The sequence below is a fragment of the Cataglyphis hispanica genome, chromosome 25, assembly GCF_021464435.1.
Source record: "Cataglyphis hispanica isolate Lineage 1 chromosome 25, ULB_Chis1_1.0, whole genome shotgun sequence".
NCBI lineage: Eukaryota > Metazoa > Arthropoda > Insecta > Hymenoptera > Formicidae > Cataglyphis > Cataglyphis hispanica.
This window is the reverse complement of record NC_065978.1, coordinates 900,548-927,205: the sequence shown is the minus strand read 5'-3', so window position 1 is coordinate 927,205 and position 26,658 is coordinate 900,548. Positions and strand designations below refer to the sequence as shown.

Genomic DNA, 26,658 nt, shown 5'->3' with positions numbered 1-26,658 from the left:
CCCTAATAATCGTAAGTTCTGGTTGAGTGGAATGCCGGTGCAAATTTTCCTTAATCGCCGGCTTTCCCCTTTATGAGAAATGCGACCAGTGCATTTGAATATTCGAGCGTGCTGCTCTCGCTCGCAAATACAATTTTATTAATTATGACCGCCGGTTATGAAATACACCCGATCGCGTCAATTTCTCATTCATTCATTAACCACCTTTATAATTGCGTCAGTAAGTGCTCGGCGGCTGTAAAGTATTCCACGCCACGACGGACGTCGATAATTATCGCGGCAGATATCGATCGCCGGGACGCCGATGAAATATCGCGGCGCGCGAAAACGGTTTGCCGCGAAATTGTGGTAAATCGAGAATAACACGCCGAGGGTTCGTTAACAAACTGATCTCGAATGAACCGATTATCGGGCAGAGCGCTCTCATTAACAGACTCCGGTTGAGCGCAGTTTTTCTCTCGTCGTAAGCGATTTCTACGACGCATCTCTTCGCATTATCTCGAACTCGCCGCGAGGATCGATTCAGGAACTCCCCCAGCTGAGCGATAATTCTGTCGATGGGATGGTAACGATCGTCACCATCCGTTACATTCATTGCGTATACCGCTGGGATATGTGTTATTACGCTTTATAAGAGCGAATCGATCGACGGATTAACGTCCATTGATTTGTATTAGCGCGCTGCATTATTAATCAAATCCGTCTCAGAGCTTCGAGTGTGTCTATGATTTGTAACTAGTGTCAGATTTTGACGCGTATCGCGTACATGATCGCCATTCAGCGTAATGTACTTGAGATGTCAATGAAAGTAAATTATTGTGAGCTTCGAATCTATTAATCGTATGAATGGTGATCTCATGTGATCAATAATTACATTAGACATTGCAGGAAAATTTGCCGCGACAATTGGACATTTTTGAGTCAGCGAGAGCTGCCAATTTAATTTGCGAATAATATTGTACGCAATCGAAGTAATAAATTGCAAGAACGTTATTAATTCAACGATATTAAGCATTTATCGGCTGGCAAAAATGAACGGAGCGAGCATGGGGAAGTGTGGTGCCAGTGATCTCTCTCGTCGCAGATATTCAGCGATCGAGAAAGCCATTATTAATTTTTTATCTTAAGTGTTTTGCGAACATATTAACGATTTCAGTTGATGTTTATCTTTATAAATTATTTTACTAAATTTTTCATTTCAAATAACGATTACAAATGATTCTAAAAAACATAGTGCAAGCAGATTTATAAAATATTTTAAAAAAATATTTATAAAATTGATAAAGTAGTTAATATTATTGCAATAATGCTGGTAATTTATATTTAAAATTTCAACAAAATTTCAAGATATTTAAAAAGATAAAGTATATAATCGAATTTAAAATAGCTTTAAAAAATTAAGTTTAAAAAATCCTGTTATTCCCACAAAAGAGTTATTTCTTGAAATCTTGTCTAATTACAATAATAATAATAATAATAATAATAATGTATTGCTTTGAATTACATCATATTTCTATCAAGTACCAAATCCATGGTTCACTGAATTTCCCATGTGAGTAACGCAGATTTAATAAAGCAAGCGTAATGACATATACGATATAAGAATATATATGATCGATCATGATGTAGAAGGAGAAAGAAAAAGAAAGAGAGAGAAAGCGAGGAATGTAATTTAAAATCGAGCGAGACCGCTTATATCGAGCAAGCCGCAATCGGCAGCAACACCCGTGTTACACTTTCGAATTAACGGTAACAAGAACAAAACGAGATCCGAATTCACATAGATGGATAGATAGTCAGATAGATAGATAGATGTAAGGAGGCTATCTGATTTTTTCGAGCCTTCGAAGGCACAAATTTGTTCCGCCGAGGGTTCGTTGCCGTGAAATCACTTATTGGACGTCCGGACTTAGGCGGAGGCTTGTCTACCATCCTTCAAGAGTCGGAACGTACATATGTTCGTTGGTTGGGGCCCGCCGGGACCAACCAGGGTCCGGCCGGCGCGTTGCAACATTATTGCCAAGCGTATACTGCGTTAAAGGGTGTTATTACGCGTATCCGATGGCCGGCTCGCGGACTTCGACCGCCGCGGAGCTTGTATATTTTCCACGAGCTTTTCGCGAACAAAAAGGCGCACGGCTCTCAATCGCGTTCCTACATTAGATAGCGCGAGCAAACCAGCCGCAATTATCCCTTCCGCCGCCGATCGTGAATCGCGAAATCGCACGAATTAATGCATGCCTGACGACAAACGATCTCTGAGTCTCTCCTTCCGATTATTCCGTCCCTCATTCGATCTAATCTCAGTTGCGTCTCGCCGCTGAACGTGTTGCGCTGTAATTAATATAATACAATCAGTTAAGGCGGACGCGGCTCAAATCCAGAAGCTGCTCCTGTAATCTGGTCGATTTGTAAAACATATAACATTGGTTAATGTATTTTCTTTCCTTTCTGTTGCGATGCAATAAACATCTGGTTATATAATTATCGCAATTATATTTGTGAAGAAATATATGAGAGAGAGAGAGAGAAGAGAAAAAAAAGATAAATTAATGACAAATTATTATAATAGCATTAAAAGATTAATAACTTTTTAGATACAATGTTTCAATACATATAATTATAAACATGAAGAATATCAAATAGCGACAGTGAAACGAATAAAACTGTCAGTTATTGCATCATATGTCCATTATCTTGATATACTCTATACGCATAAAAGTCTATCGCTCACAAAATGTAAAATAATATACGATGATTATTCTCTCTGATATTTCGTGCTCCAAAGTAATTACGCGCGTTCAAAGATTCGTGCGCGTTTCTCCCGTTTTCATCACCGTCATAGAGATATCGACATTTTTTTCTCTCCTTTTTGATTTCTTCACTTCGTTATGCCCAAGCGAAACACGACACGTAAACGCGATTGTTCCTCGCCGCTGGATATACGCGAAATAACGCGAGCAATTACGCTCTCCGCTCGATCGACAAACATGACCGACAATAATCTTTTAACGATTAATAATTTCAAGCAATGCCGATAATTATGAAACTGCGCTCTCGCGTTTGATTCGATTTCCTCTCGCCGCCTCTCGCAATCGCGTTGTAGGCGCGCCGGAGCCGACGACGGGAGAGGCACGCAAAGTATCGAAATTCTCGCGGAACTCGCTAATTAACGACCGAGCGACGAGACGCGTTGCTCAGGCGCGCTAATTGCTTACTTTCCTCGGTTTCTTATCGTTACGGAGATATCGTCGCGCTGCGACGTAGGGCGTGACTGGATAAAAGGAAAAAAGAATCATCGCGGGTTTTTGATCGGGAAAGGATAGACCGCTTCGTTAAACCGTATCTGTTTTAACTTATGCCAATCGTTCGAAGAACATTGCTGCATTGATTCTTTTTCACGCTCGTTTCTGCGACATGTAAATAATGTTGCAAAAAAAAAAAAAATGGGAAGAAATACTCGTTATAAAATTATAACTTATCAATTAATTAATACATTGCGAATTATATTTTTTCCGATATCTATATGTGCATATATATATTAAAATTATGACGTTGATTATCTTTTAATTTCAATTATTGATCTCTTTTAATAAGAATCGATGCGATCAGCAGAACCCTTACGGCAGCCAAACACATTTCTATTGCTAGAAGGAGATACAGTCTCGCGAACAGTAGGGTCAGACAGAGAGGCGGCCTGTCTACCGGCAGGCACCATCGTAATTCGATAAATGTACAGATCGGTGATTTTGCGCCGGTTTTCTGGATAACCGCTCGCATAAAAGCCTAACGCTCCTCGATCACATGGCATAATGGCGATCGCCCGGAGGAGGGAGAGTTCATTGGAGAACGAACGAGCGGAATCGCTACGTTGGCGAGACGAAGACGACGAGACGATGGAAATGGCAAGAGCGCGACAGAAGCGGAGCGAGAAGGAGAGAAAAAAACCATCGGGAGAAGCGCGAAGAGAGAGCGAGAAGCAGAAGGGGAGAAAGGGAGAGGAGCGTCTGCCGTAAAGGGGGAACGAGGGGGAGGGGGAGGGGAAGGGAAAAAGCGGGTAAGGGCGAGGGATTGGAGGACGAGGGAGGCATCAAGTACAGACGAAGGACAGCGGTGGGAATTAAAAGGAGAGACGAACGTGGAGGTCCGACGCTTTTCTTCCAGTAGAGGACTGGACCGTGCCGCTTGTTGCTGCTGCTGCGGCGGCCATCTTGCCCTTCGACGTCCTCTTTCCTGCCCTCCTCCTCCTCCCGCCGTTCCTTCTTCTCCTCCTCATCTCTGTCTCGCGCGTCCGTTCAAGTATGCGTGCAACGGCGTAGAGAGCGCGCGCTCTCTCTCCTCATCTCTTACATCGGTCTACCTTATATCTTACTTCCTCACCTATACGCTCGTATACCTTCCTCGAGCTCGTTTATCGCGAGCACAACGGCAAGTCCGCTCGTTGCGCCGGATGACGCGGCGACGCGCCACGCGGCGCGACCACGCACAATGCTCGATCGGATTATCCTGGGGCCGGACGCCTCTCTTTTAAGATCATTCTACAATGGGCTCTGAACGCACGTCACTTCGCTCCAGAACGTGCGGAGTTGAACGTGCTGCATTCTCCGAAGCTTTTTCACGCGCAAGTTTCTTACATTTTATGACCTTGCTTGCGTTTTGCATCCTATTGTAGAATTTTGTATAGATTCTTATACTCAATTGCTAGTTTGCTATTTCTCGCGATGTAAATTGAGGCAATACTAAGGCAATACTATTGTAGATTGCCGTTTATTAACAAGGGAATTTATACATTAAATTATAGTAAAATGAGTCTCTATTTCTGTAAGCGGATACTTTTATTATGCATTTGTATTTGTAGATATGAGAGAATAAAAAATTATGCGCAATAAAATATTTTTCATAGAATTACACGGAAGGTGTAGGTGATTATATTAATAATTTCTAGATCTTGCGCATATTTTACCTTAGGAATATAATGTGTATTAATCTGCGGAAGTCTGCGGTCGGCACTTTGAAATCTGAGTGTTGTGTTTCGATTGTATTGCACGAGGAAAAAATGTTTTGTGGTCTATTACACGGATATGAGAAGAATCTCATAGTGATGTCATTCTTATCACGTTACTTGTCAGAAAGAAATGTTCGAGAATTAATCACTTTAATCTTAAAGTGATTTCTAATGAAATCTAAATTATACATACTTGAATAATACTATATAAATTCATTGTATGTGATTAACAAAAGCAAAATTATCTATTATGATTGCTGTCTCATAATTTCTGACGTTATATATTTCACTATACCAATTTAATATACTGCATCAGAATTAAAGCACGCATGCATTTTAGCATACAAAAGACTATTCAATCGGCAAATGCCAAACAGATCGTCTCGTACGCTCTTTGTCGCGGGACAAGTTGAAAGCGATCGCGCATCACACGCGGCGATAAAGAAATAATCGACAGCACCTAATTCCATTCATAGCGGCTTGCGCTCACTTGCGTTCGTATTCAACCGGTCGCGATCCTTGAATGAAGTAGCGTCATCAAACTAGCGTGGAAACAAGTCACTACCACGCGGTCGACGTGAACGCGTCTCTTTAGCGGCCTCGTCGCGATTCATCCGATTCCGCCGCCGCGCGTTCGCCAGTTCATTCAACGTATGAAGCGCCCTGGTAATTTACGAGCGCTCTGTATGGAAATGCACGGAGTTTATTGATACGGTGCACGCATGCGTAAAACGTAACTTGCCGAGCCTGCGAACCACGAGTGAATCCTACTCGCTCGAGTATGCGATGCGATGCGTCATTAGCGTTGCACTTGTTTAACTTTTATCGTTATTTTTATTCGCTCGACTTTTCGATATGTTAGACAGAAAGAGAGATTTTAGTTTTCATAATTTTAAGTGAGAGGTACTCTTTTTTAGATTTTTATAAATATATCAAATTTATATTTGATATATAGTAATACTTTATCCATTATTTACAATTTATTTTATTCGAATTTTAGCAGAGTTTAATCGAAGACCAAGCAATTAATAAAAAGGATTCTTTTTATTTGCGCATTGGCAAATAAATCATCGTCTGTCAGGAAAGGAATTATTCTCAAATTTTTAAAATATTAAAAAAAGCATTTAATAATTTTCAAATTTTTTAATATTATATAAGTAAACTTGATATGTGCGTACATATATATAATACGTGCGAGGCATTAAGTACCGAAAGCAGAATGGCCGTATATTATCGAAGTATCGCATGCATTCCTAGCCGGCGGGCACGACGTATCGGACGGATTTTCTTGCGTGTGTCTCATGCGCGCCGTCGCGCGTTTCGTGCGTGCGTGCGTGCGTGCACGCACGCGTCCTTATTTTGGCTTTTTGCCCCGTGGCATCGCGCACGGTTACAAGGATACGACCGATGAGGGACGACTAATTGGATTTTTTCCGCGGGCCGAGGACGCGCGTTTAAAGGGCCGGTAAAGTAATAAAAGCTACTTCTCTCTCTCTCTCTCTCTCTCTCTTTCGCCGGAAGTCCTTTTCCGTGGTTACGCCCCGATCTCAAGAGAAGGGATTCCAAATCGCGGGAGCGAATACGCTATCTTCGCGTTCCAATGATTCGCGATCTGAATATCGACCATTGAGCGATGCATGTGAAATAACAGATATTTGCCGGATGAGAGAGAAACCACAGAGAGGAGAAGCGAAATAGTTCTCGCCGCGTGATACAGGCAGAATTCTATCGAGCGGAAGTACAAAGATTCGTATCCGGTGTTATAATGATTCATTTTAAAGGTCTCTACATTTGTTGCCGAATAAAAATCTCCAAGAATGAGGATCGGCTTCCGCGTTGATCGCGCGATAATGAAAATTAAAAGCCGTACACGCGGCGTCCCGCAGCAGATAACCGGTAATAACGATTCCCATTAAATCCGATATTAAACCGATCGATCCACGCGCACTGACAAAGGAGCGTCAGTCCGTTCAATAAGCGTGCTCAATTTGCATTCATAAACGCGGGGCGTAATCGACGCGAAGGCCGATCGTCGTCGGGATGGAATCGGGTGGGGAGAAATCGATTCTCGGTCCGATTCGCGGGAGCAAGAGCCGAGAGATCGATCTGCCAGACGACCGCAGCTATCGTCGATTGGTTTCACTTCTCGGCGGAGCCGAGTATGTAACGCTCACTAATGCACGTACGTGCGCGGATGCAAATTCGCGACGACCGTACGAAGATAGAGAGACGGAAAAGATAGGAGGGCGGAGAAGGAAGAAAAAAAAAAAAGAGATATCGCTCGCGAGGAGATATGTTAACACAGGCGGGCGACACGCACGGCAAGCCTTGTATTTATGCGCACGTGTACGCGATCTACACTATTGCGCCATATTATAATCACTCACGAACGAATTTGTCTTTACGTCAGCCGATTTGTGAGTGATAACGGTGTATGTATATGTATGTACATATGTATACACCGCGGTATGCCTTTGCGACTGTGTATGTATATTTGTTTTATAGTTGATTTACATCGATATATGTATATTGAGATTGGTGAGACAAAACGCATTGCGAAATCGGCGCGAATGATTCTAATCGCGCATTTTAGTCGCGTTTTTGCGAAATCAGCGCGAGATAGGCGGTGATTCAATTTCTTGGGATACTTCGGTGCTAATCGTTCATGAATAATTAAGTATTCTTTTTTATCGATTATAACGTATAATTATGTAAAAACACAATTACGTAAAAATAGAAGTGTGATGCAAATTAAAGATGTAGTGCTATGAAGAAACATTTAATAAATTATTTTCAGATATTTTAATATTTATCTTTCTCATGAAGACACATCATTAATTCACCTGATTTAATCGAGTATTAATTGATTTATAATAGGCAATACTTACAAAAACTCGTATCGCGATATTTATGTTGTGATAATAATTTCAAATGAAAAATTTGAAAAATTATAAAAATATTCTAGTTATTTGTATACTTTATTTCAATTTTAATTTTAATTTAATGTTCAATTTTTCTTAAATTTTTAATCGATAATTTTTAATTCTCAATTTATTGTGAAAACACAGAACAGAAACACACAACATAACACAACATACATAATACAAAAACAGAATAACAAATGTAAAAACTGGAAGTGAAAACTTTGCAAAACCACAAGACATGGATTAATAAATAATAATAATGATAATAAAAATATTCCATATAACTAATCGTTCAAGTGATGACATAATCGTAAACGCAATGACGTAACAATGGCGCAAAAGAAGATCGCGATCTCTCAGTCAGACATTACGAGTTGCTTAAAATAAATTTTCTTTTCCGACGTATTTATATAGAACAAACGTGGAAGAGATTGTAGAGTCGCTTCGTGGAACGGACGATGTACAAGAAATGGACGAGAGATGTACAGATGAGGGACAGACGGGACGGGACGGGGGACGAACATGGCTTATATTTCCACGAACGAAACAGTTTTTATGTCGGTGCACCGTCATTACGGCAATTTGGCGCGCATACAAAACGTTAGCCTCCGGTAATCCAAAAATTCGCAGGATACATCGGCGCTTTCGCGATGAAGGGGATGCGATTCCATTTCGAGTGTACACTTAAGAGAGTATCCACGCGATACAATTCGCCAACGCTTTTTGCTTCGCATGCAAGATCCATTTACACGGCCCGTTTATAGCGATTGATCCTTAATCGCTGTCGATAATACGCAAACGATATATTCGAGATTCACGCTTCTCCCCCTCCCCCCCCCGCCCCTGTGCTTCGCGCACGTGTGTGATATCGTTACTTTATTATAACATATTATAAATGGCATTTATGCGCTAATTAAAATATAACAAACAACTTTATTACATTCATTAATGTTATGCTATGTTTTTCCTTTTTTTTTTTTCGTTTGTGTATGTGCACATGCCGGCAACCGTATAATTTTCCAACATTATCCATAGAGAATCATATCAACGTTAATTGATAATTATTTGACGTAGACGGTCCACGCTGAATGCGACATTAATAATTTACATAATATATTCGTCTTAACGTTTGCGATGCCGTCAGCGTGTAACCCCGCGCTTCTTAAGAAGCGTGAGGAAAGCGGAGCTGAAAAATTCCGTAGCCGTGGCACGCGGGCGTTCTCGAAACCGATCTCACCGCGCCTGCAGGTATACATGAATATATCGTGCTTCCACGCTGGCGTTAATAGGCCACCGGTAACTTACACCGGTATACGACGGCCGAACGCGCGCTGTATATGGTGAGATACAAATCCAGAGAAAAGGGGGAGAGAGAGAGAGAGAGAGAGAGAGAGAGAGAGAGAGAATGTCGGGGTTATAACGTAGAAACGCCCCGTAGGGAGATCTGTCAAATAAATAATCCACGAAAAGCGCGGCGTGTATGCGTGTGCGGCGGTGTATATGACGTCACATCCTCAAAAACACTATTATTATACCTCCAACCACCTCCGCCGGCGTATTAACATAGATTACGCCGCCGCGGCCCTCAAGCGGTGCTCGGTCCTCGCCATTAGGCGATTGTGCGGCTATTGTGGTTACCGCGGCGGCATACTCGCGCACACGTGGGACAAAGATTATATTTGCGCGAGCGCGTCCCATTGACGAGGAAAACACGGTGATCAGCGACGTGTGAAGCCGTCGCTGCGCGAACATTATAATTTTCGCGGAGCGAAAAACCGTCGGCGCCGATATCGCGTGAGTCGGAATGCCTCAAGATACAACTATCGTTGCGTTTTCCGCAACGCGTAGGAGTAACATCGTAAATTTTGCCCATGCAAATTATTGAATCGCAAAAAGTACAAATACGCTTATAGACATTTCGTATCGCGCGATATTTCTTGAACCTTTTTTAATATCCAATTATGGTGTACACAAACATACGTGGGTCGCTGATAACATCGCGGCCAACGCAGCGGTGATTCGAGAGAAAAAGACGGGTGATTGATCGGCGCAATAGGCCTGTGTATCGTGCGTTGTTTGTAAAATGGCAGAGAAGTCGTTCGATTAGTTCTTTGATGAGCATATCAATATATTAAGGAATATATTAAACTGTATTGCATTTTTTGAGCTATAAAGGTAACAAGAAATAAATTATAAATTATGTACGAAATAACAATTTTTTCTTTTTTCTCAGTGTAGCAATTTTTTTTTTTTTTCTACATAAATAAATATAATCACATAATTATACGTTAATCTAGAACAATAAAAATATTTTTTATTGTTTTTTTTTATTAATGCAATAATTTATTTATAAATGCATAAATCTTTTTATAACGCGCAATTTAAAATGTACCAAGTACAAGAGAGAGAGATAAGCGGGTGATACAGGATCAAAATTCAGTCAGTCGATTTGGGACTTGTCGTCGAGAGCAAGATCTGTTCTCTCCACGCTACTTTTAAGCTACTTATTCCACGGCTTAACTCGTTCGCGATTGCTCGCCCAACGGCCAAATTCGAGACAGGTTCACAATTTAAGATGGATCAATCCGCATGTGCCCTGACGGATAATCTTCTCTTGGAAGGAACTTGAATTAAAGGGAACCAGTGCCGAGGATAAGTAGACATATCCTCTTCATTCTGTGTGCTGACAATTATAAAACGTACCTATAGATTTTGCAACTATCGATTCACACTGCTCTGTTCATTCATAATTTCATTCTCCTTTTAAACATTTTTTAATTTTTTTTATTTTGAGGATTAATATCAATTATTCCCGAATTATATTCCTTCACAATAATCCAAAGCTAAACTAAAAGTTAAAATAATTTTTACTTTACATATATTTATAAATTATATTTTATACTAGACACACACAATGAGAATTATGATTTTGTTTAAATTAAATACATAAAAGGAGATGTGAATTCGCGAGAGAAACTCATTTTCTTGCTTCCTTCTTGAGACCATGGATGAATGGAAAGAGAGTGTTCCTGGTATTCTTTTTCTCTCTCTCTCTTCATTCCTACGGCTATGGACGACCCACAGAAAGAGAATGAGAGAACACGAAGGGGGATCTTTTTTGCGAGCGCGCTGCGTTCTGATCATGCGGAGGACTAGACAAAGAAAATAGGGAGAAGAGAAATCACTAAAGATTTTTTTTCTTTCTTCTCCTCGTTTCGATTCCGCAGAACAAAAGAATTCTACTCGGAATATTTTCCTTGTTGTACAAGAAATTATTTATTATGTTTAAAGAAAAAAAAAATGAAGTATTTTGCATTCTTGGCAATAATTTCATTATTTGAAAAATATAGCATGAAAGATATATATATTGTTGTTACAAAAAGCAATAATAAATTTAGCAGAAAAATTCTTCGTGTATATTACATCATATTAAATGTTTCATCTTCATTGATAACATGAAAGAAAATTATATTCAATGTCGAAAATGCGAATAAATCATATGACGAGATCTCTTCAAGGTCTCCTTTTTCTCTCTCTGCTGTTCGTCTCGATCGTCGAAACGCACAGTGACGCGTTTGAAGGTGCGAAGTGAAAGGGAACTTGAATTTTCGAAGATCGCTAAGAGGAGACACCTCTTAGCGGGAGAGGAGGCAGTCGTCGTTTCTCGGGAATGAGTCGGCCGATTCTTTTTCAATCTGCGTGTGCCAACTATGTTTTGACGAAAAAAAATGGAAAGGCGAAGAAAAAACACATGAACGGCCCGTGCTTCGTTTGGTGAACGAAGGTTCGGCTCGAGGAGGAATCTCATTCGAGCGGAATTCGGCAGGCGAGCTTATATGATAATAGGCTTCGTAATAACGGGGTGAACGCAAAGAACAAGCGTTCGCGAGAAGTGGTGCGATTTTCTTCTCTCTCTCTCTCTCTCTTTCTCTTTTTTTGTTGCCGTATGTCCAAGGTCTCCACGCATGCATATCTCACGCCGATTAATTGCGACTGATTTTTATTTATTGCAAAATCGCAAAGTCGCTCGCGCCAATGTGTGCAGAATTAATGCTTATTGGCTCGCGATATTCCACGCATGTGGCACATTGTCGGCGAGTGGAACATGCACGCGTAATTCGCGCGTATCATACCGCACGCGCACATACGAGATATATCGTATAGAGCCTCTCCCGTGTCATAATTATAAATTCTACATAGCAACGTGACTTATCCGCACCGCTCGCGGCCAAGTGCGCGCAATAATTGTTAATTGTCAACGCTGATCACGCGGCAGATAATACTCCGCTTCTCTGGCGCTATATACATACTATCGTTCCGATACTTTTTTTGCGACGTCCGTGTAAACAGCCAGGATAATCCGCTAATGAGGAGAGCAAGATTTCAATAAAAAGAGATATTATTATTCGTTATTTACCGAGATGTTTCGCGACGTTTAATACGCAAACGTTATTATCTCGTAAAATTGTCTATATCTAATTTATGCCTCTGGGAAAAACTCAATCGGCACGATCGTTGCACAACATCGAGTAGATGTTTGTCCAATCTTGATCGATTTAATCTGATCAATTATAATTTTCAATTATAAATTGGACGAATATATGTAGATCTCCAATTTGCGATAAAAATTTAATTTCTTTAGAATAAGTTCGCGCAACTCGTAAAAGTTTGGTCGCAAAAGTTCGTCTCGGTCGCAATGTCGTAAATATGCGCGCTAACGAACCACTGAATCTCTAAATTCGTTTGACGAGACTGTAACAAGCTCTGGAGCTGACATTTAGCTTATCCCCCCATTTTTTTCGTTCTGACCTTTGCCGCGTCTCTTCTCTCGTTTTAATATATTATCACATTGAATATCTTCGGGCAATCTCGAACAAGGAAAGTATGCTTATGTCCGGCTTGTGATCACGTCTTCAAATGTCTTTCGCATCGTTACGAACAAACATGATTTATTTCAATTAATTTTTTCTTTATCCACTGTTTTAATTATAATGCGTCTAGCGAGACGGTATTAAGCGCAGTTCAGACAGCAAAATACAGTTATTTATTTTTAGTCTCATCCACAAACGGCGAGCCATTGTATGTGGCAATATCTTTTGACATACTTCATGCACATATGGAGATACGTGTTAATGAAAAACACTAACGTCTATATGTTGCCATCGACTGCTTTTCGTGTCCGCGTTGCGGTCTGCATCCGCTGTGCAGATAGACAAACCGCAAGACGCATTGTGAGTCAATAATCGGGGAGAGGATGAATTACAACCTGTCGCGCGTCTCTCGAATATACCGTCATCAGATGACTGTTATACAGTCAGGATGGACTTAATTATATTTGAAATATGCGTAGAGGAAATCTTTTTTACGACCTAAACATGTGAGCGATGGTGGTGCATACAATTATTAAATTTTTCAACCCTAATAAATAAGGCTGCCCACACGAGATAATATGAAAATTGTATTTTTGCACTAAATTATATTGTCATGTACACGCGCATTTCTGTTTTTTATTAGGTAAGAATTTTCATTTACGCGAGCATTTCATTTCACTTCAATTTCGAATTATTCTTCCATCAGATTAATAGCTCGAGATAGACATTAGCATCCTATGAATAAATGTTTAATAATTTCACAGAACTTCTCTAAATATATGTTTTTTGATTTTCGTAAGAATAGCCACGTTGGTGGATAAGAAGATTGATTGAATTTAGAAGAAAGGAAAAAAATCATCTTTGAGTAAACGCAGCAATTAGTAAAGCAAAAAAGAGGAAAAATTGCAGAAACTTACCCGACACGAAGCGAAGCTGTGGCGGCAGTGAGCGTGAGTTGTTGCGCGGCCGCACCGGCGACGGCCGGGTCGGCGGCGACGAGCTCCGAAAGCACGAGCACCGTCGTCGTGGGGGTCGCGGCGCCGCCATTCGGTACGGACGCGCTCACGGCGTGCCGCACCGTCGGCGGCAGATTGTCCTCGTGTTGCAGTTGCAGCTGCGGATAGTGCAGCTGAAGAGCGGTGGCGGCGGCGGTGGCCGAGACGGCGGATCTCGGGGTGACACAGGCCGACGGCGGTGACGGCGACGGCGGCGACGGTCGTGGCGGCGGATACTTCACCACTTGCACCTCGTGCTCGTTCTCGTAAATGATCTCCTTGTCGTGGGTGTACATGACCGTCTTCTGGCCGTCGTTGTAGATTAGACCGGCGGCTGTCTCGGTGACAGGTGTCACCCGACCATCCGAATCGTCCGCTGCCGCGTTCCGCTGCTGCACATCGTCCGAATCGCTTCCCTGAATGTGTTGCTGTTGTTGCTGCTGCTGATGATGATGGTGATGATGGTGATAGTGACTATGGTGATGATGATGGTACTTCGGATGGAGGGTGTGAACAGTCGGCGGTTCGTGTAGATCGAGCACATTCACTGGCTGCATGGTCGTCAGCAAGACCTGCTGCTCGCTCTCGTTTTGATTTGGGTTGCTCAGAGAGGAGGACGCCGGCGAGACTGGCGCCTCCTGCACCTGTAAAATAGGGTTGTTAGGGTCATTGTCGCAAAATACGTATCGCACGATTGTAAAATTGTATTATCGGACAGAGAAGTTTGCGAATTGATCATGAATATTGATTAAATACAAATGTGGCGCGGCGATTTCTTCCAGCTGGATCATGTCAGACATATTTATTAACAATACTTTTCTCATCATATTTTTTTTAATATAAAAGAAAAAAATTATCGCAATGCGATGAGATCACGCTCTATAATCGCATAAAAACATATTGATCGCATTACATCGAATAATAATGAGAAGCCTTGATCTTTATACAATATCGGTCACTCCCCTTTTCTCTTCACTGCTTTGCGAGGGAGTTTCATTTTTTTTTTCTAAAATTATGCATTCGTTGTCAGTCGCTTGTACATATAACCGGGATTAAATCATTTACAAGCACAATAATAACGGAGCTTAAACATACTGCACATAGTCGGTGCTAATTTATTAATCGCAATTTATTAATAGTGCGGTTTACGACATTAGGATTTATATGCCCGAGTGCACCTCTCGACGTCCCGGATAAAGCCGTTTCTATGTGTGCACGTGTCAGTGCGTATTGCAACAACCTATAACATTTTCGAATGCTAATAATATCGTGATAGAAATTATATTAATATCTTGACGCGGCGCGCACACAATCCGAGATCTCTGTTACGTACCGTCACAGCCATCCCCTTGTCATAATTAATCGCTGCTTGTAACACACGCGCCGAGAAATTCTTGTAGCATATTCAAAGATGAAATGATTATAAGCGCGATCTAAGTATATTTCACTCGCTTGCGACTCTTCACGAGATGATCGGCTACATCGCGCGCGTCGGCTTTCTTCGCCGCGAGATTCAGGAAGAGTTAACAAACGCGTTTTATAGCTTTCATTTCCGAGAAACTGACGATCCATCCTCTCGCGCCACGTCGTCATTATCTAATCGCTAATCCAACACGAGCGTCGTTGCGTCGCGATTTATATTGTTCTCCGAAAATTCACGCGCATCTTTCGTGACAACTTTCCACCGAACGACAGATTCGGTAGATTAAATGCGCCGGTGAATGACAACTTAAATAATTTCATTGGATAACATATTTTATTTTTGTTCTGAATAAAATTATTTTCACCACATGTTTTTATATTTCATGAATATCAGATAGTTAACATTTTTTTCAAAGCTATTTTCCTTGATCAACGGTGAATAAAATTGCAAAAGTTATTCATAAATTCCAGAATCTTTGTGACTAAAAAGTTCAGTGGTTGAATAATAAAGAGAAGTCTGATTGGAATTTTGCTAAAACTTCTACTTCTTTTACTGAGAAATTATGCTGCTCATAAAACAGATATTTTAAAAAAGTAGTATATGTATAGTTGATGGTCAATTTCTCTGACAATGGTCACTTTGTCATCACCGATGCACCTAATTCGCAAAGTTAGCGCGCACGAAAAGTTCTTCGACCCGTATGAGTAAGAATATAGTACTGTAATGACGTCGTTTGGAATTTCCCACGTGTCGCCGGATTATCACGCTTTCTAGCCAATAACATAAGTTACGGCGCTCGAAGAGTGTCTCTCTCTCTCTCTTTCTCTCTTTTTTTTTTTCCTAAGAAAACCTCCGAGATCTCGAGAGCTGCCCGATGCCACACAGTCACCGCGGCATCATTCGTAACGTGACAGCGAACGACGTGGCAGCGCTATTAAGGCCCGTGCATATGGCAGCAGCCTGCAGCCGCAGCGATGGGTTCCGTCAATTAACATAATTAACAATATTATGAATCATCCTCTTAATGTCTAGACACCTTTCGCGCCCGCGGAGGTACACGTGAATTACGAATTCTGAATTGCACGTTAACCTAAGCACAAAATACTTTTCTCTCTTTCTCTTGTTTTTTTTTTTTCGAAAAATATCCTTTCCCCCTCTTACTCATTTTCTGCGGTGTGCGCGAGGCTTAATCCCGAGTGTCACGGGCTTCTATATTTTCTCGCGTTGGCCGTAAATCCAGACGCCGATGAACAATCGCGACTCTACGATTACGCGCGAGGATTAGCGCGATGAAATACGATCGGTAGGTACGGATAAAATCATTAATGGATGAACGCGAGCCCGTGAATAGACCACACGTGTCTCCTAGAGTCAAGGTAACAATGTTTATCTCGCGATTATGACTTTCTAGTATTTAGACCTGACAAACTTATTATTAACAACATCATAATTTCACGTCCTACAGTTTTTTAAAGCGCAGGATCGCTTTTATATTTTGAAGGCTTTTTATTATGCGTTTACTACATTATTAGTAATATTACGCGCTTGATATCCATTTTTTACCTGTGTATACATAATTTTATATTAAACTTGTGTTACTGTTAATTCTAATTACATATAATTACGTACATTACATCTATAATGGATATGTGTCTTGATTTAATACAATATCGATACGTACGATTTATTTTAAACGTAAATAAACAAAGAATATACGTGTAGTTTTTCATAATTTATTAATTGCATTGATATTTGAAATTTTCTTTTATTGTGCTATAAAGAGAATCATACCAATATACATATATCAATTCGTAATCCCGAGAGAGAGAGAGAGAGAGAGAGAGAGAGAGAGAGATTCCGATGTAACTTAGAACCGTTCAGAAATACGAAACGCATTATAAATAAATTTTACCATTATATTTTAAGTGGCAGTAAATTTTTTACAGGTCTTAAACGCAACATTCCTAAACACCAAACATTGTGTCTTCAGTGTCTAATGGACAAAACGGTCCTGGCGTAACGGTAATGTCGCGCAGGCAATAAAAATGTCATGCCACCGCGAGCGTTGCGGTTTTACGAATTTCGACTCATTTTACTGTAATCCCCCGATGTCATTAAGGATCATCATCGCGAATTTATTTTCTAGATATAATAGCCGTCCGATAAAAGCTACCGGGAAAAGCTATTCTTGACATGGCGCGACATCCATCGCGATATGCTCGATCGGCGGTGTCAAGGGTCTCAGATACATTGGCTAAGGATATTAATCACTTCGAGTCGCGACCGCGACACAAACCTCCCGCGGTCGTTACATGACGTTAAGTACTGCGCGTTGCGAATACTCGGCCGTGTACCGACTTCATCCGGAATCTAATCCCACGTCAGTCGCGTTGAAATTTATCGTACCGGTGCGGAGTCACCGATATATCGATCGTTCTACGGTGAGCCATTGCAACGGCTCGCGCGAATTTATTACTTTTTATTGCATTTCGCGTACGAACGATTGGCAACAGCAGGCAAGAATATATAGCGGTGGACGTGGAGCGCAAAAATATATTTTTTTGCAATTTCACTATTATTCCATTTAGGATAATAGTTTTCTGTTATTCGCTTATCTCAGCTAGCATTTATTCTATCATTAAACGAGCCCACCTGATTGTGAGCTCAATCCAGTTTCTTGTTACATATAGATTAAAACAATCCGTCATATAAAGACGGAAATATTTATTAGCTTGAGATTTGAGCAAATTAATTTTTTATTTATTGAGTTACCTGTTACAATATGTAATAGATAAGAATGATGAAACTTGTTTGCGTGACGTTTCTGACATTTCATCTGTCATCCAAACAATCGGTAACGATCTAATCGCGGGGAAACTTAACTCGCATAGGACAAATGCTCACGATTTCGCGAGCTCGCGAAATGATTACCGCGAATCCTACGGATCGCGGTAGCTCGTTCGGGATGCTGCTCTGTTTACACGCAAGAAGTGCTTCATAATAACAGTTAATTGGCCGTCGGACTGCGCTCGCGACGGATAGTAAGTCCGTGACAGACACAGACGTGTCTGCCGGTCGAATGGCCCGTTCGTCCGCGGCTAAAACTCGACAGTTATTCGAACGTCACCCTCGTTTCTTTACCCGTTGCCTGCCGTAGACCTGCGAATCACGCGCAAACATCTGCGGACGTTCGCAACGTGCAGTTATTGCCGATCGCGTTGCGCGCAGCTGCAACGTAGATACGTGGAATCGTTAGGTACTTTTATTTCGTGATACGTTCCTGCTTCTGTACGTGTCCCGGGGATACAATCCTCGTTCGTATTCCCGCAACAGCAATATCTTTGCGATTGACTTTTTTTAATCGTAAACATTATTGCTATCGTTTTATCATATCTCGCTGTTCTAGTGAGGATTGTCGATATGTAGCTTTTTGACTCTAAGAATAACGTGTCCCGAAAAATTTCGAAAAATTTAGCTGCTTCGTTAATCCTGTTTTAAAGAAGATACAGTAGTTTAAAACTTTTACCTTAATTTATAGAATCTCTGTAGAAGAATTTATGATATCATTGGCTGTTAAAAGAGTTTTAGTCACTTTAATTTTAATCATTTTATATAAAAACATAGAAAAATAAATGTATTTTTCTTAAATCAGTATTTTGTTCATGTATTCTCTTTACCATATACGATATCTATATTTTCTGCTTACATATATCAGCATAATGTCAAATGATAAAATTTGATAAAAAATTTAATGTAATTAAAAATCTATTAAAAATCAAACATGATTAATTTTTTTTTAAATTCTAAACGTAAACCTCAGGAATTTTGAATTGTAAAATGCAGAGTATACATATTATTTTTACACTAGCATGCGTCTAGGCAAGAGCTCTTTATAAAGCAACTTTCCTTCCATTACTTTACTGTTAGCATTCTAAGTTGTAAGAGCATTAGCCTTAAAATGAGTCGATTGTGACCAAACATGATCGCAGTTTCAAGGAAATCTTTCTTGCGTTATGGTTCATCGGATACGATATTTTATCTTATTCGGTAATCGCATGATGATGCAGCTCGAATAATATTGTTCTGCACAGCCATTTTTCAATGTTTTATATAATTAAATATTAAGTGTTTCGTAAGTTTCTCGCACGCATAGCGTCGTTTATTTAATTAATGCTGTCGCTGATTATCGCTTATCATCGTTAGTCATCAAGCGCTCTCCTTTTTATCGCGAATTGTCTCGCAAGTAAAATATTTCGGCGTTCGTTTCGTCGATGCGCGCGCGCTTATTTTCAATATACTTTTTTTTTATACGCTTTCAATCTCGTTTTTGCGATCGGTATGAGTCATTCGAATTGAGAAAAGACGTGCGTGCACGAATTACGGAAAGGTTTCCTTTTTGTTTTCTCTTTTTTCCTTTCGCCGTTGCCGCCCAATAACGAATCGGTTAACGAAAAAGTTAATGAAGATACAAAATGACCAGTCGCTCGGAATTCTATTAAAGAGCCTTTATTTCTTATCTCCATAATGAACGGCGCGATCATCGTCAAAGGTTCCCTTCGTTTAACCGTCAGTTTATACGAGAAATTTTTGAAAAGTCATCGCCGCGGATCTCTTCCTTCATCGTATCCAGTTTTGTCCGCGAATATGCAGATAGATAGATATGCAAGACGAACGAACGACCAACATACCGTTCGTTTAATGCGAACAGAAGAATGTTGAGGTTTGATAAGGGGACATGAACATGTTCACGTTGACGGGTGAGCTCGCAAGACGCATCCATCCGCGTTTCGACGATAGCGAAGAAGCGCGATGGATAAATTATCATCTTGCGATCCGGAAGCGCGATAATATTTACACGGCTACTTGAACACTCGGTATGCTTGCGATGCTTATCGTAAGTGTACGGATTTAACCGCTTATTAAAGGCGCCAGATGCAGGTGCGAAATGGAGATTGTCCTTACTTTCGACTTTTCTCAAGATTCATGCGCGCTCATTCGCGATGTTTAAGGATAGTAAATTATTTTTTTATAAGTCTTTTATATGCGCGTTCATCGGTGATATCTTGAATCTAAGCATTTGTCACGGATAACTTAATCGTTTTATTTCGCAAAAAAATCTTTTTTTCAAATTTATTAATTTTCTAACTTTCAGTTTGCACTGCCATTTGTTAGAATATTAAGTGTACACAATAAATCATTGCATAATCATTTTTTTCATCTGTGTAATTATGATTACGTATTATTGGCAGGAGAGAAAAAAAGATATTGTTTCTTTAATGAATTTTTTCAGCTTTTAAAGTTTTTACGCACATTTTTCTTTTTTATAAACGAATAAAACAGATAATCGAAAAAAATTGAAAGCCATATCACTTTGAAGTATTTAAGTTATGTAAAAAATGTTGTAAAGTTAATAAAACGAGAATAATAAATTCACAGTTTTTAATAACTCTTAGAGCTACATTAAAATTTTAAAGGACGGCTTATGCATGCTCGAGTTTCTCGTCATACAATGGCGTAACGGGTCAAAGTGTTTCACTTTCGACGCCTGGCTTGAGAACGACTTTTTGAAATAAAAAAATTTAAACTTATCTGTGGCGATTGCTTTTATTGAACAATTAAATTTTCATTAAAGAAGATGCTCTTTTTAATCGCCCGTATATTGTTATATTCCACAATTAAATATGAATTTGTATTATTAATGGATATTCCAATTAGAAACAATGTAAGAATTATGGCAAATGTGTCATATAAAAAAAAATAACTGCTCAATAAATCTAATCAAATTAAATAATTGGAATTACATAAAAAATTTTTCCTCATCGAAGATGATAATTTTATTAAAGATTACGAACGATTGTCAAAAATATTGTCAAAAAAGAAATTCAAACAATAGCTTGCTCAGAAAAAAGCACTAATCAAAATATAATCAATTATATAAAAAAAAAAATAAAAAAAAATTATTCTGATATGTTAATGATGAGAAAAATAAATATAAAGATAGATAGTTTTGTTCTTCAATTTTTGCTACATTCATATTTTTTTTAAAAACGCTTTATAGAATTTTCTCAAATTTATTCTTTTTTTTTCTAATTTTTTACGATTTAAGGCGTGTATTATTTTAAGGACATCCAACCTGCTTTTTCAACATGATTCGCATGATCGCTTTTTGTGTTAGCAAATACAATAGATTATGGTCAACCAATTATGATCACACAGATCTTGAAGAGAAAAGAAGCTTTCAGCTTCTTTTCAGTGGGTCAAATACTGCACTGTTAATAATACTGCAGTTCATAATTCTCAGTTTACCTTCGCAACGGGTGGCGTTGCTAAGAGAGTTGACGAAAAAGAATACAAAAAGAAAAAATATGATCAGAAAGAGAAGATACACAGAAGAAGAGATCACACGCAAATACAATTAAAAATACATTTTGACGATAAACTATAATTGCGTCCTGTTGAAATATTATAATAAGATCATAGAGAATTATAATACTCTACTATCAAATCAAATTTTACTAAAAATTTACAATTAGAATATTTCTCGATTTTAATCATCCGCGCATTGAATACCAGTCAATGATTGATATAATAATATTTTACATCAATATTAGAATAAATAAAACTGCATTTATTAAATTGCCGAAGATTTTTAGGCTTGCTGATATTTAATTTTTATATGTGTTTTATATTACACCTAACATGAAAAAGAAAGTGAAGTAAAATTATCTGATTTTTTAAATTTGTTTTTATATTGAGTCTACATTATTTAAATACAAGTATTAGCTCTGACAATTAGAAATATCTATCTATAGCACGGTTCAAATACGCATCGCGCGCGCGTTTAATCTTATTATTTGACAGTAAGATTTTGAAACTGACCGGAGACAGAGCCTCCTGCATGTGCAGGGGTGTGTTGTCGCCCTCGTCGGTACACGTTGACATTCTTCGGCGTCGTCTTCCAGTTCTCTTCTTTCGTCGTACCGTGATATTCGTTTAATACACCAGATTCCGATCGTCTGTTTTTCCCTTGGGAGTCGCAATCGTTTCTCTTTCAGCGATAGGTTTAATGATTGGAAATCTTTCAGTCTGTTCTAGTTTTCGATTAGGCGTCTATGTCTACGCGAACGTATAGTTTTAGGCATCGGGTATCGTATCACAGGTTGCTGAGGCTTGTATGGCACGTGATTACTCGAAGAAGAAAAGCGGGCGGTAAGGACCTGCAAGAAGCAAAAGAGAGAAGGACGCTTAAAGCACGACATATCATAGAGATATAAATATCAGTTTATTGATGATTCGAACAAGTGAATTTTCGTCCCTCAACTATTTATCGCGAATAATGAAGCGAGCGCGCGTTCATTCGAGTTTAATGTATGTGAATATAGTAACACGCGTAAAGAGGAGGACAAGGTGATCGAGAGTGAAGACGGAAGAGGCGACTTGTTCCTCCCGCACGCGTTAAGAACGAGTTGAACTCTCATCAGTGGGAACGAGACGAACCGGCTGTCGGTTACCACTTCGGGGCGAAGTGGGCAGGTAATCCTATGTTTTCCGCATAGCAGGTAGGTACCGGGCCGGAACCGGAGAATCCGTGTCAGACACTGCACGTGGCTCGCGGGAGGAAGAGAAGTTTCGCACGCGCGACACGCGTAATGTTGCGCGAAGACGGGAAACCGGAACCCGAGATCAGGTTCGGCGTTTATCGCTGGGTGAGGATTCGCGCGGATGTCGGTCAACCAGTCTGACACCGCGAATTCTACGTCTCCGCAATCCATGCGGTCTCACCCAGGTGGATATTAGTAAAACCAGTCTCTCAGTTCGCTCTTCTCTTCGGCTTGCTCATCTGCTTTTACTACGGAATGGAGTACGCGCGCGTGGGGGAGGGCGCGCGCGCGTAAAACTGGAATTCAGCTCGCGGGCACGCTGTTCTGACGGATAGACAGGTATAATAATAGACGTAACGAGGAAGCCGGACCATCGAGAGTGAACACACAGAGAACGGTGCCGGTTCTCACTCTCTTTTTGTCCATCTCTCTCTTTCACGTTTCATTTCTCCGACCGCGCCGTCAATAACGGAGTCGCGGTGATGCTCGCGAGGAAGTAACAAGACTGGTTGTTTGAAAGAAAGAGAGAGACGGAAGAGAGCAGAGAGATGCCGAAGAGGGTGGCGGCGGGAAGTAGATAGGTAGGTACCTACCTACTACGCGGAAGAAGGAGATTGGGGCGACCGGGGAGAAGGAGTAGGTACGCACACGAGGCCGGTATACAACCGCGAACCGGAGACGAGAAGCCAGAGGAGCAGGTTCGGCCGGTCTAACCTGATTCTCAAAGGGAACCCTGCATCAGATTGGACCCACCTCCGTGGGTCCGTTTGTATTTCAAGTACCTGTACGCCCTCGCCTCGCGTCAGTGAACGATGCCTCCGGAGACGGTGGACTCCGTCGAGTTCGTACAAAGAGGAAGCGAGGCGTCTCCTCGATTGACGGATCGCGCGACGGCGATGTGCCTTTGTCGGCGTCGAACGCCTCGATCGTGCGTTGCACCTGCCGCTGATAGATACAACAAACTGCCGTTTGTCGCGGCGGTGTGCATCGCGGTTGCAGTCTCAGACACAGCTGCGCAGACTGCCGTTAGTGCAACGAGAGTGAATTTCTAGAAATTTAGTGAGAGTTTCAATTGATTCCCTTGGAGGATCACCCATCCGTAAATGGAGTTTAAAATTATGCGCGAAAGGATTTTGTGCGTATCCAAGTATTCGGATTTTTCTCGTCTCCGGACTTTTTTCGTGTCTGACAACTTTTTTTTTTCTTATTTCTCCGCTTGATATTTTATTATCGATTTCGATGGATAATCGTTCCGAATTAGTTTTAAAATGTAAAAGTTATAGCGCTGTTGAGTTTTAAAAAAATTTTAAAGTAGGAGAATTAAAATATGTGTTCCTCTGAGAGATGAAAAAAAAATACAAAACATAAAAATTTACGGGAACGTTTGAGAATGTTTTTAAAGTGTTTGTCAACATTTCATATATTCATATATCGGAAAAGTATATAGTAATATCTCACAAAAATAATAATTTCAATTCTAATTATGTATTTACGGAGCATTGAGCATGCATGTAATTTAATGGAAAAAGTAAATATAAAATTAATGCAAAAATATTGACAAAATAAAACAGAGCTGCATTATCATAAATAGTTTTTACTTAATAACGATTTCCGTTATAAACAGTTCAATATTATATATTATTGTAATTCTGTCAAAACATACGTACATATGTACGTGCATGTAAATACATCAGCTTACATTTCTACGAAACACCTCGCGTGAAAGAATTTAATTTATTACATTACGCAATCTAAGAATTTTTATCATTTCTAACGATTGCAATATTAGAAAAAAGAATCAATTACATCTTAAAATATCAATGTACATGATCATAAAAAGAAGCAGATACGAGACTCTTGTCAATAGAATATCACGCATTGAACGGTCATGGTCCCGGGTCTTGGTATTCACTTGTTCACCGGTAGGTTACCTGCGCATCACCTGTGCGTCATCGCGTAGGTAGCCTCCAACTATTGAAAACGCGCCGAGGAAGGAAGGAGTGCGTTATAATAATACCGAGGTGATTAGACTACTATATACAAAGATAAATACTCACTCGTTGGTATCGCATTAGAAGAAGAGGGGGGGGGGGAAGAAGTGTTGTTGTGCGATGCAGCAGTCGGCGCATTCGCAAGAAGCCGCTGGTCCGATGATTGCTTTACCGGTGTGGCGGATTATCACGCGCGCATGTGCGCGGGGGGAGGGAGGTAGACGAGGGAGATGGAGAGTAGGTGATAGAGATCGCGAGGGGAACGATAAGGTAATAGAGGGAGAGGGGAGGGGGGATAGGGGACCAACTACAAACTACTGAGCGTTCTTTCTGTGTGCTGGATTACATCTCAACGGATGATAGTGTCATCACCTTCGCCGAAACGTAGGATCTTTCGGCGAATATCCCGGATGACGTTGGCGTTACTCTCTTGTACTCAAGGATACCCTTCTTCGAAGGTCCGCCCGTTTCTCTCCTCCTCTCGGTTTACCCTCTCGTTCTCCACCGGTCAAGTATGTATGGCACCGTGAGATCTCGGACGTTTCTATCTAATCGCGTCGTCTTATTCACTTCATATTACACTCGCGATTTGCACATTTATTGACGTAGACATTTCACGAGCCTCAAACATTGCTGTCGATCACTGTGCGCGGTTTCGTTTTACGTGTCCACTCGATCGTACTGCGCGTATCACTCGTTCTCGGCAAGATCTTATTTGACTTGTCCGAATCTTACTACGAATCGTACAATCGCGCATCGGTTTCAGTCACACACTTGTTCACGCGCGGAACGACGGCGACGACGGCGATGATCACCGTCGCGTGCAATCACTAAAAATTTTCCCGATCAATCATTTAACGCGATCTTCAAGTTTAACGCGTTGATTAAAGAAATGCTGTACTCTTTTTAAAACGTGCACTTTGTGTCTGAGAAAAGGATCTACTAGAGTAAAATTTAAACCGCCGAAAGTTTCAGTCGCGCCGCTGCAAGCAACAAACGAAGCAGCCTCTCGAATCGTTCTCTCTTCTCTCGAGAGACGGCAACATGGCCGCCTACCTCCTCTGCCTCTCAGCATCCCGCTCTTGGCTCCAAGTCTCTCAGATTCCCCCCTCCGTTCCACTCGTGTTCCACACACGCTTGTGCACGGTATTTCCCTCCTCCTGCCTCTCTTTTTCTCTCTCTCTCTCTCTCTCTCTCTTTCTCTCTTTCTCCCTCCTACTTGTTCCCCTTCGCGTTTTTTTCTCTCCGGTCTCTCACACAGTCAGCTTCCTTCACTTTTAAGCGTCTCTCTTAGGCTTCTCTTAAGTTTCTCTTTTCGTCTCGATCTTCCTTCTTTACCTGCGTACCCTATAACGCCTCCCTTTCGACTCTTCCTTCGGCGGCTCGTTTTATCTCTCTTTCTCTTTTAGTATGGTATAGGAATATAATCTAACATCATGGTCCACCATAGCCCTCCCGGTATCCTCCTACTCTTAATCGAGAAGGAGAGAAAGATATTCTGATTTGTGATGTATCAGAGAGAGTGGTGAGGGCCCTTGGGCTTCCCGAGCCTCTCTTTCTCTTTGTCTCTCTCTCTCTCTCTCTCTCTCTCTCTCTGTCTCTTTCTCCAGGTATTCTCCCGCTCGTTTGCTCTCAAGTGATACGATGAGATCGAAAGAGACGGACAGACGTATCGCGGGCGGTGGTAGGAGACGACAGACAGGAGGAGGGAAGGGAAAGGCCGGTACGCAGGTAGCCAACGCGAAACAAGGACGGGCTCACGGATCTTGTCGACGACCAGAAGAGACCCATCGTCTCCACAGCGAGCCGTACGGATACAAACAGAGCATCAAGTAATCGACGAGGCAG

General features: G+C 40.8%; 1 protein-coding gene and 1 long non-coding RNA gene across 5 annotated transcripts in view; one reads left to right on the top strand and one right to left on the bottom strand.

Annotated features, from left to right (window-relative positions):
- The window catches only part of LOC126858490 (uncharacterized), a 107,586-nt gene extending 81,538 nt beyond the window's left edge, over positions 1 to 26,048 (bottom strand). The window contains exons 1-3 of one of the 4 annotated variants that reach the window (XM_050608860.1): positions 24,877 to 26,047; positions 22,098 to 22,435; positions 13,718 to 14,439 (exon numbers count right to left, since the gene is read on the bottom strand). In XM_050608860.1, coding sequence (XP_050464817.1) covers positions 13,718 to 14,439; positions 22,098 to 22,160 — 785 coding nt within the window. In that variant the 5' untranslated portion in view covers positions 22,161 to 22,435; positions 24,877 to 26,047. Of the gene's footprint in view, positions 1 to 13,717; positions 14,440 to 15,128; positions 15,156 to 22,097; positions 22,436 to 24,876 lie in introns of those variants that run through there. The other 3 variants (XM_050608863.1, XM_050608859.1, XM_050608861.1) reach the window with 3 other exon arrangements.
- Positions 1 to 26,658, top strand: part of LOC126858549 (uncharacterized) — an 89,205-nt gene that overhangs the window by 24,222 nt on the left and 38,325 nt on the right. The gene's annotated exons all lie outside the window — the stretch shown is intronic.